Source organism: Leptidea sinapis, chromosome 38, assembly GCF_905404315.1.
Source record: "Leptidea sinapis chromosome 38, ilLepSina1.1, whole genome shotgun sequence".
In the NCBI taxonomy this organism is placed as follows: Eukaryota; Metazoa; Arthropoda; class Insecta; order Lepidoptera; family Pieridae; genus Leptidea; species Leptidea sinapis.
In genome coordinates, this window is record NC_066302.1 from 6,244,506 (window position 1) to 6,266,739 (window position 22,234).

The window sequence follows — 22,234 nt, forward strand, 5'->3', positions numbered from 1 at the left end:
GACCGCATCCATGAACGCATTGGGCTTAAATGCAGTCTCTGAGTCTTGCGTTGCAGGTTCATCCACTGCATCGTTATCAGTGAACCACTTGGTCTCTAAATCCATTATTGGGTCACCCCACTGTCAGAGGCAACTCATTCCAGGGATTAATGACTCTGGTTGTTTATCGCTAAGGAGAAGGTGGCGTTCTTCAAAGTAGTGAGCACCGCAGAGTTTCAGAGATAATTTTTTCATAAGTAGCATTTACTTTGATTTTGAGTATAGTGGCTGCGTCTTCCTTGATGGCTACACACTCACGTTGGAAGATCGAGCCCAAGGATTTGGTACGTGTTGGTTTAGTTCCTATAAGAAGATTCCAGCACCAGTTTCAGACCGTATTTTGTGCATGTTTGTGTGAATTCTTAGTTCATTTTCACCTGAGCGGTCATCCCCTTCTTCCTGACTTCGAAGTGCCTGGTCTCAATTCAAAATAATGCAACTTGTCATAGTTTACGTTATTGTTGGGTGATCCAATTTTGTGTTTGAAAATGATCCGCATAGATAAAATAAATATGGCGATAGACAGAAGAAGAAAGTTTATTTGCTAAAAGGCATAAAAAGTATTTATTTCCTCAAAATTGAATTATTTATGAAAATAAGCGACGAGACGAGCAGGATGTTCAGCTGATGGTAATTGATACGCCCTACCCATTACAATGCAGTGCCGCTCAGGATTCTTGAGAAACCCAAAAATTCTGAACGGCACTACAATTGCGCTCGTAACCTTGAGACATAAGATGTTAAGTCTCATTTGCCCAGTAATTTCACTAGCTACGGCACCCTTCAGACCGAAACACAATAATGCTTACACATTACTGCTTCACAGCAGAAATAGGCGCCGTTGTTGATTCCTCTGCAATTCTTTTTGATGTCATTTCTAATATACTAGATACTACTACAGCTTCGGAAAGAATGGCGCTCTGAGAGAGAAGAAGCGGCGCAAGAAACTCTCCCTTCATTCTTGCAATTGCATTTGCTTGCATTGTTACGTATAGTGCCTACATGAACAAAACGACTACAGTAAAAATTTGACAGACACAAAATTGAGGAATATTATTTTCTATTCGTCACAAACCCAACCCAACTCAGCATGTTTACTGATTTGAAAACCAGCGCTGGTATTCCGTTGGGCGATTTGGTGGCCTCGCCTTAAAGATAATATAAAATAATTACTAATTTTAGCTTGTACGCTAAAACCAAAAAAATACGGTAAAATAATCATATAAAAGGAAACTTACACGATACACATAATATATATATTTTACATAGGCGATATTTCTGGCAGAATTCTGCCGTATACAAAATACAAATTATTTTACTAAACTTAACCTTCCCTTAAGGGATCAAAATTTGCAATGTTAATTGGATAATGAACTTGAAATAATTTATTTAAAATGGATAAAATGTTGCAAACTTGTTAATTGTCTATTAAATGAGTCTGAATGTCTCGACGCGTAATCCAGGACCTCTATAATTTGCTGAACAGTACAGATCTTGTACATAACTTCAGTTTTGTTCAATTTAATTAAAATCTTGGTGTGTGATCCTAAGATTACACGACAGGGGGGAAAACTGATATTGATGATGATCACCGTGGAGCTAGTTTTGACGTTCGCACTAAACAAAACTTATACTTAGAATGTAGCCTTTTCCCCTCGACACTTTCATCCTACGGACGTCCTGAGAAAGTTAATTTCGTCACTAGACGGTGGACATAGTTGGATTTTTACAGTTGTTACATTTGCCCTGAGCCCATGAATGCTGGTAATGATTACCAAGCATATTTGATATCTTTATTTAATATTACATTTAAAGTTATAATTATGTAGAAGGGGTTGGTAATTTAAACGCACTTAAAATAGAAAATCTGTATATAACTATTTCCACTAATAGAAATTATAATAAATGACTCAATACAATTTGGGCAGCGTTACCCCTTACAATTCACAATAATTAATGTTCTCTCGAACTGAGCGCTCTGGCTTATATAGGGCACGACCGTCACAGTGATGGTGCTACCAATTGTTAGTTGGCTCTACAGTAGTCCTGCTACTACCTTCTCAAGAATGGCATCTTGATACACTTGTGCCGATGTTTTGATATCTTTTTCACAAAAGTATGGCTCAGTCACACCTTCATTGATAATACCCCACCAAACCATCACAAAAGTCTGATAGTGCCCACGTTGCACTCTGTCGATTAATTGGAAAGCTTCCTTAGTGCTTTGAGCATAAATACGGTCATTTTGTTTGTTAAAATGTTGCTCAATTGTCAAAATTTTCTGCGACTAAACAACTACTGCAGCGGTACGCAAAAGTCCCTTTGCGTACCGCTGCAGTAGTTGTTTCAATTTTACCATGCTATTCTTTTTGAAATTATCAGTTAAGAAATGACCAGTACGTCTTATAGGCTGCAAGTCCTAAATCATCTTTTAAAATACGCGACGCGGTTCTAGGTGCTATCTTCATCTCCCGAGATAAAATCTTTTGCTTTCATACAGGATTTCTTCGAATTGTTTCCCTTACTGCTTTGACCAACTGTTTCATACAAGCACCCGTGGACGACCAGATTTTTTTCTATCATTTTTAAAATTGCATTTTGATCCATACCTACTTTGTGTAATGCAATCGCAGCGCTCTATTTTAATACCGCAAAATATTGTGTAATGTATTGGCGCCAAAATGAGAAACTCAATTAAATATCATATGAAAATGACAGATTCCAAATTCAAATGTAATATTTTGTTTATTTTTAATTGTAACAGTATTTATGGCAAGACTAAGTATTACCGTGAATGCTTATGTATTATTAAGTATATCACAAGGAAACTGTCAATGGCTTGGGACAAGACGCGTTCCTTTAACACATTTTATTTACACTTGGGTTAAGGTTTGTTTCTCTTCCGTTGATTCTAATGCTCTTGACAATGTATTTATCCTACAAGGCATGACTAGCAAATGGCACGACTGTCTGGAAGTTTTAGGTGTGATTGTATTTCGGAGTTCTGGTGTCATTTTTAAAAGGCCTAATTTTCTTATATGTTCCTAACGTAAAATGCAACTATTGAAAAAATTATTTTATGTTACGAGCATGCAGATGTTACAATGACCTACCTAACGAATTAGATGTTAATTTTTAATACGGCCGGTACACCTGCTGTCAGCTGCTCACATCTCACATTTTTAAACGTGTGTGGCATTACTTAAATACTTGATTTTATTGTATTAATTGCTTAATAATTAATTACTATTATGTAATCACCTGGCTACTTCAACATATTTGTATAGGATGTTACTTACCTGGCTACTTTAATTTAATTATTTTGCATTTTTTTAAATCCTATAACTATATTATCAGCGAAAGTTTATAATAAGTATTCAGAATTTAATTATGTATTTCTTAATAACCTAGCTAAGTAATCATTTGTTTCGCAGCCCTTTCCATTGAAAAGCGTGGTTGATCGCTCAGATCAAAATTATAATCTAACTAAACCTTCAATATACTGACAAACGAAATGGCAATGTCTTAAATTTAATTTGACAGAAAACTTACTATTGATTGATTCATCAAAGAACGTAATTACTATGTAAAGAGTTAAGTATTATTTTAGTTCAGAGATACGAGGAGGTGGATAGATTGAAGCGACGTTTCCCCGGCAACACGAAAGCCACAACATCGTATTGGTCGGCCCGCGTCACCCCGCGTCCTGTACAGTTACCGGGGATCGCGTAACTAGAACCTGCACAACGGTTTTTTCTCGAAGCACTAATGAAGAAGCGTTGGATCTTTTAACGAGCGATAAAATTGCTTCTTTTTGTTTCGGTATCAAATCTCAACCATTTGCATTGTTTATTGTGTTTCGTTAAAGCTATTGAAAATTTGTAATTTTTTGAATATTAAATTTCAAAATACAATTGGCAGTTTATGACTGTGCGCTGACTTTTTATAAACTTGGATACAAGCAAAACAAGAATTTCTCTCGTACATATTTTGTAATACAGTTTAACTATTATTTATTATTCGTGCCACCTTTTTTAGGCGTGCTGATTACATCATATGAAGCCTAGACTTAGTTACAAGCAAACCTTTATTTCTATTATTATAATAATGAAAATTATAATACAATTGGCAGCTTATGACTGTGCGCTGACTTTTTATAAACTTGGATACAAGCAAAACAAGAATTTCTCTCGTACATATTTTGTAATACAGTTTAACTATTATTTATTATTCGTGCCACCTTTTTTAGGCGTGCTGATTACATCATATGAAGCCTAGACTTAGTTACAAGCAAACCTTTATTTCTATTATTATAATAATGAAAATCACTATTGAGAGCGAAAAGTTGACGGTTTTCGTGAACGTATATTAAATGTTCATAAATGTACTGACAATGAACAGTAATAATATTTATTTCTTGAAATTTTTCTTTAAGAGACTGGCTATAACCAAGCTATAGCACGAACAGCTCTCTTTTGCAACGCAAACAACAAATTAGAATGAACAGCAAGGAAGACACTGGTTTTTTTTTTTGCACCCAAACGAAGGGAAAGGGCTACCCTCCGGGATAACGACGGGAGAGAGGTGGTGAATGCTCATGCATACCAACGCAGCCTAAATCTGCATTGGTTATTTGGGACTCACGTAAAACCTAGGTGCCTAACCACTAAACACCTGAGTTTGGCTTTGGGCGGGTGCCCTCTAAGTCTTCATCGAAGGCGACCTTCTGTTGAGGAGAGAGAGGCGCAATAGACACCGATTTAAAGACATCAATAAGGCTGAGTATCCTTTAACGAAGGAGACGTAGATACTGATGAAGGCAACGAGACGATGTCGGCCGCAGTGCCTCGGATTAAAGCTGCGGCTGATAATAACGAATGCTTGCGTTAAGCGTGTGGACTTCCTTGGTGTGTTAATGTTATCAGCTCACTGACCGAGCACCGCTTGACATGATAGATAGCCCGCAATATGGCTCACATTGCCTCCCTCGAGCACCAAACTCGTATAATTACTGTACATTATGTACAGTTGCATCTTGTTATTTATACACACGAAGTGTTTTTACAGTACATTTATAAAACTTAGTTTTAACTCGAAATTACGGTGTTTAATGCTAAATCTATTGCCAACCACATAATTGAAACAATTAACAACAACAAAAAACATGCTGTGCCTCAGATGAAAGTATTTCTTTTATACTGCATCATTGTGTGTCTTCTACCGCATTTATCGCGGAAAGTCTTCCGAAGAGCGTATAGGCCTGATTCTTGCCGCCGAATTCCACCTTCGCACGATACCCCACAAATTATAATATCATCCCAACCATCTAAATGTGTGGTGTTCCACAGTGCGGTTTTTAAGGAACTTTCTTCCACGCACAACCAAGCTTCCTTGTGCGTGTTTCGAGGACCATACGACATGGGTACCTTCAAAAAGAATCTTAAAAAAGCGCGTACACTTTTCTATAAGGGCCGGCAACGCTCCTGTCATTCCTCTGTTGTTTCAAGAGAGAGATTATATTCTGACTTAGGATTCAACAACCGCCAACAGTTCGGTTGATGTGTTGTTCTATAAATACGGCTGGTATAACTATAGTATTACATCTGTTCAAAATTTGCATATTACGTTGAGTTCTCTCTCGCTGAAGTCATTGAAGAAACGGATCAAATAATGTGAACAATTGCTTTAAGATAGTTGAGATGTAATCACAAAATCTAAATGTCGAACTTTCTATACACTTTACTTGATAATAGATTTGTTCAAGCGAATTGCTGAAAGATGAATGGGTACTAATTAAAACGAAGTCACAATGAAGCTCAGCTAAGTTTGTGATTGTTTCCTTTCATTCTCCGATCTTATATACCCCTAGTACACGTTCAAAAACTTTAATGCTAAAGTAAAACGAGTAGTCGCATTTCATTTATATATACTATACTCGTAAGACAGTTTTGTTTATGAAAATAAGGGACGAGATGAGCAGGACGTTTAGCTGATGGTAATCGCTACGCCCTGCCCATTACAATGCAATGCCGCACAGGATTCTTGAAAAACCCCAAAAATTCTAAGCGCCACTACAACTGCGCTCGTCACCTTGAGACATAAGATGTTAAGGCTCATTTTCCCAGTAATTGCACTACCTAGCGCGCCCTTCAGACCGAAAGACAGTAATGCTTACACATTAGTGCTTCACGGCAGAAATAGGCACCGTTGTGGTACCCATAATCTATCCGGCATCCTGTGCAAAGGAGCCTCCCTCTGGTAAATGTATGTATATATGTATGCAGTATATGTGATTTTATTTATTTCAGGAAACAAATAGTCATATTTGAGCATAATAACATACAATGTAATTGAAACAGACGTAACAGTTCTATTAATTATTTAGATCTAAAGTAAACATATTAGACTTACTAGTTAACTTACAACATGTTTGGTAACAAAGTTGCAAATGTGACAATAATTGAAAATAAACTATAAGCCAAGGAATATAATATAATTATTTACACATACATTTTCATATACATATTATTTTAAGACAGTTAAAAGAGTTATATTAATCTATACTAATATTATAAAGAGGAAAGATTTCATTGTTTATTTGTTTGCATTTAATAGGCTCCGCAACTACAGAACCGATTTGAATAATTCTTTCACTGTTTGGAAGCTACATTATCCCCGAGTGTTATAGGCTATATTACATTTTCAAAAAATTAGGGATCCCTACTGAAAGTCCAGTAATGTAACCAAAGGTGTAAAAATACGTACGCGAACGACGTCGCTGGGTATCGGCTAGTAGGTAATAAAAGATGACAATTGTCTGTATGGAATGTTTATTACTATCTAAATCTAAATAGAAGCTATTTATTCCGTACATGACTGATAAACACTACTTACTACTAGAACTGATTTCAGTTACCCACTGTATAATATATAGGCTGCTACAAATAGATAATTAAAAGTAATTGGTGTTAAAGGTATTTAAGAATAATGTTTTAAAAGACTGAATCAATCCACATAACGCAAAAGAAAGGCACTCAGATCGGATTTAGATATTATGTTGATGTACATGACTGAGAACAATGGACTCAATGATCAAGCAGAGGAAGATTTAAAAGTTCACCAACGAACCTTTTTCTTTATTGAATTAGATAAATGGTTAACATTAAGCCAAGGGTAAGCTAAAGCACAAATTTATAACATAAAAATCCATCCAATGCAGTGAAGAAACGGGGATGGAAATGGACGGTACATTCTCCGAAGTTGGGAAACCTAGATAAACAAACATGTGTGGTCTCCTCGCGATGGACATTATAAATAAGTAGGCAACTCTTTGTTCAATAGTTTGACCCCAACATAACAACAAAAATTTTCGATAAATAACTACCATCTAAATCCTTATTAAGTATTGAATATAAAAATATATTTCAATGAACTGTAAATAAGTGATTACTATAACACAACCAATACCTAGCTCAATGCATACCCATCAGATTCAATTTTAAAAATCATTTATTCTCTTAGGTTAAACAAATGACACTTAAATGTCAAAGTTGTACATTTTACCCATGCCTTCGGAAAAGTTGAGATTTTATGAGAAGAACAAAGGCAAGAAACTGATTTTCAATCAATTTGTTTTGGATCTTCAAAATTTTAAATAGGTTTAATGAATGCCAAGCGGCACCTCATTCACCGTCCCTTCACGGCATGAAGTAGTAACGTGTAGGCATTATTGTTTTATGGTACCGTAACTATTTACATTACTGGGTTAGTAAGGCTTAAGATCTTATAACATTTTAACAAAATATTAAAAAGTTTTAAAAAAATATATAAATTTACTACCCAAAAAAAGCCGAGCATTACTAAAAGCGTCCGTTCAGTAGCATGACGTATGAAATAGCGATGTTGTCCCTCGCCAACTCTGAGGAAAGCAAGGAGAAAAAATATAGTTAGTTATTTAAGATATATTGAAATATGAAGCCAGTAGTAATAATAAATAATACATACAAGTCATCGAATGGTTAGCTATCTTCGCCGCCTACGCTCTGTTGGTTCGCTGGAGGACTAACAAGATTGTAGCTGGCCCTTCAGAAAGTTCAAGTACTGCGCGCTTTTGTACTTAAGGCGAAGAGTAAGCAGAAAACACGCAAACATGGTGTTTTTAGACAAGTTTTGTGGTGAAAGTATAGCATTTCGAGCTATGAACACTACTTAATCCTGTTAGACATATCCTTAAGTCTTATTTGTAGGTTACTAATGCTTGCTGTTGGTTATAGTTAACACTGCCGAGCCTTTTTGAACTACTACCTTTCTTTGAAGTTCAACAAGTTTTTTGGCATGGCGTGACGCTTTTTTTTTGGTACTTCTCTCATAAAAGTTATTCTTATAGCTTGTACTTTTTTGTGTAGGTTCATTTATTCACATTAGCAGTGAATAACGAGGATTGTAAGAATATAAACTGTTTTCCACGCAAGAATTTTAAAAATATTGGCTTTGTTACATAGATGGCGGGCCGGCAGCGGTGAACTCATATCGCTGAAGGTCGTTGGCATTTAGTGTCGCCTTAATGCACAATTAGAATGTTTGCCGTCCTTCATGCCGTCCGCCAGGCAAGTCAAAAGCGACACGAACGTTCGAAAACAATTGATCAGTTACACAACTGGTGTGATTGTCATCTAGTTTTATACGTAAAGTTGAGAGTATAACACAGAGAGATATAAAAATTTCTATTTTACTAGGTCGTGCATCACTATAATCAGAGTTTAGTTAAACCCGTTTTTTTAATATATAATAATAATGAATACCAAAGCAAGTTATTAAATTAAATCTTTCAAAATTTAAAGACATTTTTTTGGTTAACGAATGTCGAATTCTCAGGCCCTGTGGCCCTTCAAAAGAACGAAGTGTCCCCGGGAGGTGCTTTAATAATGAGCTGCCATTAGCATTACCGACAAAGACACGATTAAACCGATTACGGTGACTCGTGAACCACCGCCCCCCCCCCTCTCCTCGCCCCCCCTACTAATATAAATGGCCCGCATTTTGTATTAGGACGTGAACTGACATGTGTATTAATGGCTATACTTGTCCTCCTAAATTAGGTTAAAGAGACGGTGATTTAGTTTTTCATTGGAGGCTACTGTTTAAATAAATGTTCATTTTCCTGTCACAGAGGCTTTATATCCATTTCATTGATTCAATGCACATTTTACTAATGTTTAAAACTTTTGTCCCGTCTGTTTACTTGAACATAACTTTAGGGGGAATAACTGTCTAGAGCAGTTCTATGACATCGTTTATATTTTAGACCTCAGAGTTAATTAGGATTTAAAAAAAACGAATGAGTAAAATTCAATACCGTCGCAATATGAGAAAGTATAAACCGTGTCTCTGTAATATGAGGAATTACAAGAATTTTTCGTTTACTGAAAGAATGATTATTGAAAAAACACAAAAACCCTTTTAAAATTAATTGAGTTTTCATGCGGTTCGACGCTACAATAAATTAATTAACGCTCCAAGGAATCCTTAAAATTTGTTGAGGATCAAAAGTTGGCTGGAAGCTAGTAGCTGGGAGATGGGTGGCAGAGGTAGATAATGCTTCGATTTTCCATTAACTTATATTACCGATGGGAGCGGCCGCCTCCCCCGCACTCCGGACCCCTCGCGCGCCCTCCGATACGATGCCTGATGCCTCGCGATGTAATATATTTCCTTTATTAACTAACTGCCTAAACACGCGATCTTTGATTCATTTCCATAGCCCCGAAATGCTTTCCGTAGTAGGATATTATAAGAATTCGATACCTACTAATCGAATTAGGATAAGCTAATTTTGCGGTCAAATTGGTCCGCCTTTGTTGAATAATGCATTATCAATTAACTAAGCAATATAATTATGGCGTTTACTGAACCCGAATATATAAAGTACAATTACGTTGACAAGTAAAGTATAGCATTATGTTTCATTATCTTCGTCTATCAAGTAATCTAAAAGTGACTTCTGTGTCTTCTGTTCACAGGTTGCCTGCTGGAAGGGTCTCGGCCTCCTCCCGATGTGCCTCCTCGCAACCCGACCATGTCTCGCCTGAACGGCCGCATCACCGGGAACCCGGCTGATCTCGGCGATTTCGAGCCTTCATGTCTCGTCCGAACTCCCTCAGGGAACTTTTACGTGCCTTCCGGTGAAATTGCTACTTGTGCGTTTCTACGTTTTACTTAACTTATATATTTCTATATTTATACACATGTCTTTAATATTTATATTCTAATTTTCTTCACAGGGGACATTCAAAAGAATCCGTCTTTGGACTATAAATCAAACTCGTCTTGTAGTAGTCCTGGTAAACAAGAAAAAGGAACATTGGAGAGAATGGAGAGGAGTGACAGGCATCCAGCTTTTGGGGCGCCCGTCCCTGTCCTCCCTGTTAGAAATAATCTTCGCTCCACTCATTTTCCTCCTGCAGCTTCAAGGTTTCATTTCAGAAAAGGCTTATCGTCAAGATGTTCATGGAAATGTACTGCTATTGTTTTTATAATTCTTTTCGTCCTATTGTTATCAATTGCATCTTATATGTCTGGTGAGTACTAAGATTAAGTTCAGTTAAGTTTTGAAATCACATATGAAAATTTTGTGATTGATTATTTTTTATTATTTCATAGCTTCCTACTTTACGGATAATTGGTCATACGAAAATGCAAAACCTTGTTCTGTCCTCGTTGGTGAATCTTTAGATAAACCGACATCTAAAGCCACAGTAATGGAGGCAAGCAATAAGTCATTAACAAGGCCGTACCAGAGCTCGTCACCATCGTCTTCAGGTAACGGACGTGACCTATTCCGTGCTCGTAGAAGTGTAGATGATAATGCTTCTTTGTCTTCTGTTTTGAAGGATTCTTCCACTGTAGATAATTTGCATGACTCTGTCACTACACCTTCTATATCTCCTGCTAGTTTTATGCATGATGTGTTGAAAGAAGAAGGATCAACTACAGTTCAAGAAGTAGAAAGTGCCTTTAAAGCTTATTCTAATTTATCTGCTTTGGATATTGGAGTTAATATAAATGTTACTAATAAAGCAGTTCTAAAAACTAACGGCAGCTATGGCTCAAGTTTAAAGGAACATCCTTCCACCAAAGAAAATGTTACTAATAAAGTAGAAATGTCATTTGGAAAAAATAATATTATAAAACACTCAGAAATAGATTATGTACCTGAAGATATGCAAGCTGATGCTTATCCATCAATTTATTCTTACGGCGTTCAAAGGCTTCAATACTTAAGATTACTATCGCGGCTAAATAAAGCCAACGAAGAGTTGCACATTTTTTCCGAGGATACTGAAGACCTAAATAATGATACTGCAAAAATACTAAATAAATCCTCTAACAATGATATAACTACATTTTTACCTGTTGACATCAATATACCAACATACGTGGCCGAAGAAAACAATGATTTTATGAATAGCGACATAACAACGGTGTCTCATAACACACTAACTGATGAACAAACTAAAGCACATGAGATTGATGACCCCAGTATGACTGACAATATTATACAAAGTACCATAGACACATCCACCGTATCTGCTCCTTATTTAGATCAGACAACAACAAACAATGGCACGGATTTTAAGACTTCTGATGTGGTAACGAACTCAAAACACGTTTTAATCAATTTGACTATATCTGCAGATGATGCTGTAAATGATTCATATAAACCGCTCTATTCCCTGACAGTGACTGTGCCAACATTTGGAAATTCAAACGAAATCCCAACCGTTAAAATTACTCCAATTGAAATAGATCCAACTGTCCCAACAAATTTCAATAACCCTGTAATTATAGATGAAGCTTCGCAAAAACAACAATCATCTAATAAAGTAGCTTCTGAAGATTGGGGAGGGAGCTGCGAATGTTCTTGTCCCATTTGTGAAAGTAGTAACATTGCTTCTGATGACTTTTATGATGATGACACAGATAAAACAACTACGAGTAGGACTAGTACTTTCTCTGATGATCAACAAGATTATACTACAACAGGAACCTATAGTACGAACCCTACAGATTCGACATCGATTTCAAATTATTCAGAAATTACCTCAGTTTTTGAGACGGAAGATTTATCAACTGGATCAAATATATTATCAGATAATTGGACCACTTTGTCGGTTGAAAATGAAAAAGATTCAACAACAGAAATATCAATACAACCATGCGATTGTCCAAAGATTAAACCTCCACCGATCCTAATACTGGAAGGTGAGGTTTCTAAATTTGCGTCGTCACTTTAACCTACTAACAATAACCATAGAAACCATTCGTAACTAAATATCTGGGAGATTTGGCGTTAACCCTTTAATAGCATGTTGAATGACAAATTTACATGTCATTTAGAAAAGTTATAGTAGAGAGCTAATATTGCATGAAATATCTTATTGGTTTTATCATTTAGAGGCAAAATATCATTAAACTATCAGTAAATTTTTCATCACATTATCGCATAGATTTAGCTTGCCTTATAACATTCTGCGAACTTGGCTTTGCAAGTGAGAAGATTTTTTTCAAATTACAGGTGCGCGAACATTCCCAGCTCAGTCATTCCCTCCTGATGGGACGACTTTTAAACAAATTAATTTAGGTGAAAAATTATCAAAAGAAATCCCTCCATACAGCTATTGGAATATGCAATTCTATCAATCGGAAGCCTCTTACGTGAAATTCGACTACATGATACCAAGGGGTGCTTCTATTGGAGTGTACGCGAGACGAAACGCTTTACCCACACACACGCAATATCACTTTTTGGAGGTTCTGAGCGGATTTAAAGCTAGAACTACAAGAGCATCACACGTAAGAAATTTTATCATTGATGTATCATACATACATAATGAATGTATCTATTTATATTATAAATACATTATAAACCTAATTTTGCAAATAATTATTAAGGGACAGTGACTAAACATGTTGCTTAACCTTCTGCTATCAGTGAAGTGCTTTGTTAGAAAACGAGAAATCCTTTTTGTGGTCTTATTTATCATTTTAGAATCACCAAATTCTAATTTCTGTTATTTTACTTACCAGAAAATTAAGCTAGTATCAGAGTTACACGTTTCTAGGCCTATAAATATTTAGGAGTGCATGCAAATGAATCATTTTATACCCAGCGACTACTATTACGGTAGTAAAGTCCAGTTTAAAAAAGAAAATATTCTTTAAATGGACAGAATATATGATGTAATGAAAATTTTAAAGATGAAATATGTTTGGCTTATAGCGAAATATGCCTTATCAATTACGAATCCCGTTTTCTGTGAACAAAAGGCCCTCCGTTTGCATTGAATAGTATAGGTTCTCATCTATAACGGGGAGTATTTTGATGATCTATCTGACTCATTCCTGGCGTTTACTTCACATACCACTATGCGTGGAACTCACAGAACACAGAATTCTGTGTTCTCTGGTGGCACTCTTCCACACTTCGACACTGAAGGATCTTTCTATTTTTATGGAATAAGAATAGGAACGAGCGTACTCATTGCCCATACTCTCTTACAACATCTGAAGAATTATAGGAGCGGTGCCGATATTAAAGAATAGTGTACGCACGTTTTTGTTTTTTTTTGGTTTACCATACCATATTGTCCTGGAAACGCTAGCAGTTCGTTCTGTTTTTTACTTGGAGGAACTAAGCAACTAATTGATCGAGCCATTCATTGAGTATTGGAATCCCAATGAATGAAAAATGTGAAATGATTGGAGCTAATACTAGGGTGCAAGAGACCAGAGATGAGAGCAGTACTCTATATGTGGCTGAACTGGCGGTAGAATGTGGCTAGCTTAAAGTATTTCCCTGCTGTATTATTTACCCTCAATCCCTTCAAAACTGATTAGGCTTTGCTTTTAACACCAAACTCAAATTCACAAACAAATTATGAATTGAAATTTCTTCCGCAAACTATTTCCCAAAACATCAGGAATTGTTCTCAGCAAATTTCTGGTATCATAAGAGACCAAGTGCGTTAATTATTATCAACCACCATGCAAACTTTATTTGTCGTTCAGTTTGATACAATTTTTTTTTTCCACCAGCCGTCAGTCAAGAAAGAGGTAACTCAGTACATGGAACAAGGCCACTGGTTCCTCTCACTCTACAACGATGACGGCGACCCACAAGAGATCAGCTTCATAGCTATGTCAGCCGATGACATGACACACAACTGTCCCAGCGGATGCTCAGGAAAGGGCGAATGTCTAATGGGACATTGCCAGTGTCAGCCGGGTTTCGGAGGAGACGACTGTAGTGAAAGTACGTTTACTTGATATGTGCTTGCCTCGTTTGAATTATTATGCTTATTCCACTGAACTGACTGAGCAGTTGGCCCACCTAATGTTAAGCCGCATCACCTGTCTGTAACAGTAACAATAATAATATACGATTTAAGAACTTTATTTCTCAGAAGAATATTACAATATTCACTTATAGAGAAAATATATTCTAATTACTATACAATATAATATGCGAGCCGTGAGAATATAACAATATCTATAATATATCGATTATTTTTTCTTCTTTAACTATAAATATTAACAGATTAAGTAAAGTGGAAGAAAAAAACAGTAAACACACACTAGATGAAACACTTAAAAAGAAATAACTATACAAATTATAATCTAAAGAACATTCATAAATAAGTTACCTACACTACACTAATGAATATCAACTAAAGACACAATTCTGAATACAATAAATAATACAAGAACTTTAGTGAATTACGCGATCGAGAGGCGCGATGCACATGCGCAGACCGTCATTCGCAATTTGTAAATATTATAAAGCTGTGACTACACTGCAGCAACAATTATTCATCTACTTATTTTTAAACCGTAACAATTTTTTATTTATATTTTTAAATATGACTTTAGCTATGGCATAATCACCATCACCCTGATACTTAAATATTTCTCATGTTCCACACATTTTGTATTTTAATAACTTCAAAAATTCACTGATTGTTTAGTGGACTTATTGTTGGTAGGTTTTTAATTTTCTCATCAGTTACGTAAAACTGCTCTTTTTTGAATAATTAAGATACACAGTTATCAGAACTTATTACAATAATAGGAAGTTAAGTCAGACGAGTCCACATCCATATTAATTTTTATAACAGTTGAGTCAAAAAAACTAAATCTCTCTTTTTCACAACCATTCCAGATGTAGGAATCGTGAATATAATTACAGCAGCAACCAGTGAATATCGTTTATCGGTATTAATAATAATAATATAATAATAATAAATCATTTATTTTCAGGTATTTCACCCATACATATAAAATCTAAACTTAATTTGCATTATATTGTTGAGTTTAATCTGATTATAATTAAATTACAGATAAAAAATTAAGATATGTCATAATCACAATTAAAATGAAAATAATTAATAATAATAATAATATTGGTATTGGTTTTGGTTTCTATTTCTTTGTTTTGTCCCAAATAGTCACAGGTCATTGACAGATTTGTTCCAGTTGTCTGATAGGGTTACTTACTATAACCAATTACCAGTATTGTTAAGGTAACTTAGCGTGATTCAAAATAGATTAAGCTTTTACATTGATTTTCCCAGTTAGTCCTTTAAGAAATACATGTTAGTGTGGAGTATATACCCATACATACAATATATGTTCACACTCTGTGTACACTCATAGATACAGATGCTTAAAACATCGGTTTGTGATAACTTATATAGAATTATACACATTTGATGAGAATAAGCCCAGAGATTCTGTCTCCTTTCGTCCACATACGTCAAGATTCCTCATTTTTTTTCAAATTCAAATATTTTTAATCAAAATAGGATGTTATAACATCACTTATTGAAATAGTTTAAAAGCTATTGTCCGCTGCGAATGAAGAGTAATTTTGTCTGTTTAGTTTCTGGCCATGTGTTTTATTTAATTGTACCCGCATCTGATCTCAGAAGTGCTTATCATAACGGGAAAAATTTAAAGAAGTTCTGATAACTGTAATTACAAATATAAGTAATATGGATTCTGGATTAAAACAAAAAGCAATCTTGCTCAATGTTCGTGTGTCTGCTCACTTCACTCAGTGTAACGTGAAGACTAAAAAATATCAACTAGTTATTTAAGAAATATTGAACAAAATATCAGTTGAAAACAAATAATTTTGCAGGTGTGTGCCCGGTTCTATGCAGCCAACGCGGTGAATACATAAACGGGGAATGTCAATGCAACCCGGGATGGAAGGGTAAGGAGTGCTCCCTGCGTCACGACGAATGTGAAGTTCCTGACTGCAACGGCCACGGCCACTGCGTGAACGGGAAGTGCTCCTGCGTGAGGGGATACAAAGGAAAGTTCTGCGGCGAAGTGGACTGTCCACACCCGACCTGTTCGGGGCACGGCTTCTGCATCGAAGGCTCTTGTGTGTGCAAAAAGGGCTGGAAAGGCCTGGATTGCGCTACAATGGACAAAGACGCGTTGCAGTGTTTACCGGATTGTTCCGGACATGGGACGTTTGACGTGGACACGCAGACCTGCTCGTGTCATGCGAGGTGGTCCGGAGATGATTGCTCAAAAGGTACCTGACATCTATTTATCTATCTTGGAATTATCATTATTATGTTTTATGATAATAAGTGACGAGATGAGCAGGACGTTCAGCTGATCGTAATTGATACGCCCTGCTCATTGCAATGCAGTGCCACTCAGGATACAAATGCCCAAAAATTCTGAGCGGCACTACAATTGCGCACGTTACCTTGAGACATAAGATGTTAAGTCTCATTTGCCCAACTACGGTGCCCTTCAGACCGAAATAAAATTATGTTAACACATTAATTACTGCTTCAATGCAGAAATAGGCGCCGTTGTGGTACCCATAATCTATCCGGCATCCTGTGCAAAGGAGCCTCGCACTGGTTTTATTAAGAATGAGATCATTAAAAAATTATCCCAAAAAATTCTGTAACTACAAAACCTCGGTAACGGTAGATACTATATCTATATGTATAATAATAATAATTATTGTTGTTCTTCTTGTTAGCCATCTGGCGATGAAATACTAAATATATTTAGTATACTAAAATTTCAATAGATGTCGCTGATGACTGGTATTGATGCTTATCCTGTTGGAACAATAAATAAATAAATGACCGTGATAGCATTTTCATGACAACAACGACAATATTTTTAATTTTAGTGATTAAGGTCCGTAAATAGATGTTTTACATCAATAATTAATTGATGAAACATGTTTGATAAGTGATTAAATATTAGTTAGTGTACAACCGATCACAGTTGGCGCTAAAATTAATTGTCAAATTCGTGAATCGCGATATTAAGATTTGTAAGTTTCTATTACGCTTAATTTTCAGCAGTCTGTATCGTTTCAGAAGTTTGTTTGGAAGTATATAATAATTATTATTATCAACCCTTACCACACTTATGTCTACCATAAGCATTGTACAAGCACTATCAAACAGGCTTGTCGGTTGGGCCTTGTAAATTGAGGAAGTGCAGTTTACAAGGCACTAACTGACTAATTAGCCCCGTACAAGGTCACCCAATCCACGCATCTCCTTCTACAGAGGTGTGCGACCTGGAGTGCGGCGCGCACGGACGCTGCGTGGGCGAGGCGTGCGCGTGCGAGCCGGGCTGGGCAGGCGCCGCGTGCGGCCAGCGACTGTGCGACGCTCGCTGCGCAGACCACGGCCAGTGCAAGAACGGCACGTGCCTGTGCGTGTCGGGATGGAACGGGCGCCATTGCACCTTGGAGGGATGCCCCCGGGGCTGCGCGGGCCACGGACAGTGCCGCGTGGCGCCCGACGGCCGCTGGGAGTGCAAGTGCTTCGACGGCTGGGACGGCCCGGAGTGCACCATCTTGAAGGAACAGATCTGCGACGACTCTAAAGATAACGACAAGGGTGAGTGTTATTATGTAAATAATGTTATAAGATGTTCAGCTATTTTATTTATATTACCTCGATTGAAAGCTAATTCAATCGAGATGCATTTCTAGATATTTGACGTCCTCAGCTTGCTAGTTGCAGGTTGTTTTATTGAAGGCAGGTCCTTTGTTTTAGGTTGACAGTAATGTTGATAGATTTCCCCTCATTTGCCTTATTACACGATTTGTCTAGCTACTCTTTTACTTTATAAACATGAGTTTTATTGCAGCTAATGCTAAATCTAATGAAGACCCCATAATAAGAAAGTAGGGACGTTCCATCTGCATCTGCTACTTTTGTTAGCAAGTGAACAGTAAATATTAGATTTAAAAACGATACAATGAAAGAGTACACTTTTAGTATCAATAATGGCAATACAGGTTTTAGTAGTGCGTCTGATTTATATTCCATAAAAATAAGAACATGACAAAAGTTTATGGATTTCTTACTTATATATATAATAAACCTTCTCGCCCCATTTGATGTGTTTATATAAATTTATAATAATTTAGTCACAAATGGACCGCAAACCTTTTATGGTGCAATGTCACCTCCTACGTATCTGGCGCTCCTGGGGAAAATGGTGTCGAGAGACAACTGGTGCTTAAATTCAGTTTAGAATTAATATAAAGTTTAATTTCTGGCACAAAATTTGTGAAGAGTTACATATATATATTATAGACGGCCTAGTGGACTGCGAGGACCCTGAGTGCTGCCAGACCACAGCCTGCAAGGGTAGTCAGCTGTGCGTGTCTTCTCCCAAACCGACAGACGTGCTGCTGAGGAAGCAGCCACCGGCCATCACCGCCTCCTTCTTTGAACGAATGAAATTCCTCATAGACGAAGGTAGCCTGCAGAACTACGCCAAGCAGGAGACATTTAACGAAAGGTGAGACTGTGTGACGTGTTTGTAAGCAGATCTTCGTCAAAACATTAATTACTTGATGTCTTAAATCTGTTATTTAAAATAAACGAACCTCAATTATCTGTTATATACAATAAGCAATGTTGTGCCCCAGTTCATCCTAAATATTTTATTTGAAGTGTAAACTTGTCACTTTTTATTTTACTTTCTCCTCCACATGTCCGAACTGTTTTTATTTGACATCAATTCATATCCGCCGGCACCGGGTGCTGGATGATAAAGCAGTCGGCATTTGCATGATGTTCGTTAATAATTAACTCTGTTGTTACTAATGTTATGTTTCTTCTCTTCTTTACCAACATTGTATCAAACGATACTCATCCTGTATTTCTCGTCTTTTCGCTGCTCAGTCTGTTTTGGAACCACTTCAACACGAGGTAAGATGTCAACGAATATAGGTTTGTTACTCGTAGTTCCATTGTATATCGTACTCCTAGTATATTGATATATGTATGCGAGGTTTATGTAAACTATATCAATATATATTGTGTCCGCATGCTATTACTTTACCTTGAAGTGTCCTGTGAGTTTTGTGTTACGCTTGTTATTACACTATAAGTATTATTATTGTATCGTCAACCTAGTATTATGTAGAAACACATACAAAGTAGGATTAGCTTTATTATAATACGTACTAACTATTAAATAACATTTCAGCTTGATACATTGGAGTACAGTAGTCACTTAGTCCCCGTTTACTTCAAGTATATTAAATCACTTTTAAAAAATTATCAATCAAGAGTGGAATGCATTAAACATAAGCCCCTTTTAGTTGGAAAATATTGGTACTATGTATAGAATAATAAACACTTTTTGTAAGATTATTATGAATGAATTTATCGCTATTTTACCTGGCAATTTTTACAATGCATTCCATTCGGCAGTCGGTCTGCCGTGGTCCGGGGTCGTGTGGTGACCTCGCTTGGCGCGGGGCTAGTGGGGGTGCGTGTGTCCACCTCCACACCGCTGGAAGGCTTCACCCTGACGCGCGAAGACGGCTGGTTCGATCTGCTGGTGAACGGCGGAGGCTCCGTCACGCTCAATTTTGGCAGAGCACCCTTCAAGAGGTCGACGCAGGTTGTTTTCGTGCCCTGGAACGAGGTGAGCTGAACATCCTTATTGCTATGTCTGAGGTTATTCTGTGTGAAGACTACTGGCACCTAAGCAATACGGCCGTAGGTCAGTGGATTTTTTTCGGGAAAGTGCACTGTATGAAAGGGAACTAATGACCGAGCTGAGGCTGAATATGGTGCGTAGTACAGCGGGTGCGGTACGGGGGAAGAGGCTGCGTTAAAGGAATTAGAAAGGAAGAAGAATAGATATATAGCGATAACATTCTACTTACTCAAACCTTCCTATTGAACAATCTTCGTCGGCGTAGATGTTGTTCCATCTTCTTGTGTCGTTTATTTGAATTCCATGTCTGTTTCCATTGCCATCATCGAACAAAATACTTTTGAATATCCGTACACTTATATACACCTAGTGGTTACACTGGAAAAAATATTTTGAGCTGCCAATCATAGATTCAATTTGAAAAGATCTATAACCAGCTTTATTATAGCATCTGTTACGAAGGAAATGAAAAGGAAACACGAAGCGTATTCTCTGCCCTGGTAGAAACAACTAATGTACATAAGCTTATATATACACTACATCGGCGAAAGGCATATGCCCTCACTCAGAATAAAGTCGTGGGTCAATATAGACCAGACGCTTTTCTGGGTACAAATCAATGACATCCAAATTCACCTTTTAATTTAAAATTCCCATTTGTGTCTACTAAATTGAGCTACATATATATTTAACATGTGCGTGCATATATATAAAGTCGCCATCAAACTGTTGCAACAGTTTGGCGAGATGTAAAATTTAAGTACCAACTGTGCATACTTTTATAATTAAATAAATTAAAAAAAAATATACCTCGTTAAGAAAGTATTAAATAAATAAATACAGTTGATAAATAATAAAATAAAATGTTAAAAAAAAAGAGTGTGTGTACTTATGTACACGCGTTAGAAGTTATACTTCTTTGGCGTATGGAAAAATAAATCAAATTTTAACAAATAGTTAAGAGCGAAGATAGTATTAACACCCAGCATTTAAGGTTAATATAAACAAGTATAGAAATTTTTTTTTTTTATTTACACATAAAATTTGTTAATATACCAGAAATAAAACAAAATGAAAAAAAAATTTTAGATAATAATGTAATAACTTTTAATTAACGATGTCAATAAATTATACATACCGTACAATTAAGCTCAAATCTATAAATGCACTCAAAACAGTTTATTCAAATCAGTTTTATCACTAATATTCAATATATATAGATATACTAATAAATAATATTAGTAAATACTATCACCGTCGTATATGAAATATTAATAATAATAATTAATAAAAACACCAAAATAAAATTTATTTATTCAGACTGTTTAATTGTACTGTTACGAAACACGTGTTCTAAATATAAAAAATACTAGAATATTCAACTTGAACATAGTTATCGATTTTCGTGCCACCTAGAACTAACTAACTTCACGATATAGAATTCAGGTGTCGGTGTGCGCGCGCATCGTAAAAATTCACTCTCATCATTTTTCTCCATCGCGCCAAAAGAAGTATAACTTCAATAAAGTTAATTAAGTTTGATTTGGTTCCGTTATTCTATAACTATAATTGTATTGAACACCAACTCATTCAATTTTTCCTTACGCTACATACTAAATTCGTACGGAAAGCAGTCCCGATAGAGTATTTCATACATCTTATTTTATTTAGAATAGTATTGGTCACAGGTACTAGGTAAGCTAGCTTACTAATGAATTATTGTAGCGAGATAAACCGAATACTCCCGAGTCGACACACCACATCTGACTCACTCGCTCCATATTAGGAGTTTGTGGCTGTTTCGGTTTTCGGCTACATTAGTATCATTGGGGTAAATAGGTATATTCATTGATTAGTCATTTTTATTTTATTTTTATTATATGAACCCGTTATCCGTGACCCGTGTAAAGATTTGCTGTCAAAAAAAGGTGCTGAAATTTGTATTTAAAATAGGTATTGGGTAATAATAAAAATTAAAAGAGAAATTAAATTAGTTTGCCGAGAATAATAATAATAAAGGTATTATTCAATATCTTAAATGCATGAAATTTGAGGTTTGACACAGAGTGATTGCAGTATGGGTCTTTACCGCTAGATGGCGGTAAAAATGAAAACATTTGAATGTGTAATGATAGTTTTTATAGAATTTTAATAAAAAATATTTTTTATTAAAAAAAATAGG

The 22,234-nt window shown here is 36.2% G+C and overlaps 1 protein-coding gene across 4 annotated transcripts in view; it reads left to right on the forward strand.

The window, feature by feature from the left end:
* Positions 1 to 22,234, forward strand: part of LOC126975821 (teneurin-m) — a 243,062-nt gene that overhangs the window by 206,211 nt on the left and 14,617 nt on the right. For 3 of the 4 annotated variants that reach the window (XM_050823840.1, XM_050823841.1, XM_050823842.1), the window contains 9 exons: positions 10,059 to 10,235; positions 10,320 to 10,616; positions 10,699 to 12,300; positions 12,614 to 12,891; positions 14,134 to 14,350; positions 16,238 to 16,642; positions 17,652 to 17,987; positions 18,693 to 18,900; positions 19,821 to 20,037. In XM_050823840.1, coding sequence (XP_050679797.1) covers positions 10,059 to 10,235; positions 10,320 to 10,616; positions 10,699 to 12,300; positions 12,614 to 12,891; positions 14,134 to 14,350; positions 16,238 to 16,642; positions 17,652 to 17,987; positions 18,693 to 18,900; positions 19,821 to 20,037 — 3,737 coding nt within the window. Of the gene's footprint in view, positions 1 to 10,058; positions 10,236 to 10,319; positions 10,617 to 10,698; positions 12,301 to 12,613; positions 12,892 to 14,133; positions 14,351 to 16,237; positions 16,643 to 17,651; positions 17,988 to 18,692; positions 18,901 to 19,286; positions 19,314 to 19,820; positions 20,038 to 22,234 lie in introns of all 4 variants that reach the window. The other variant, XM_050823844.1, reaches the window with a different exon arrangement.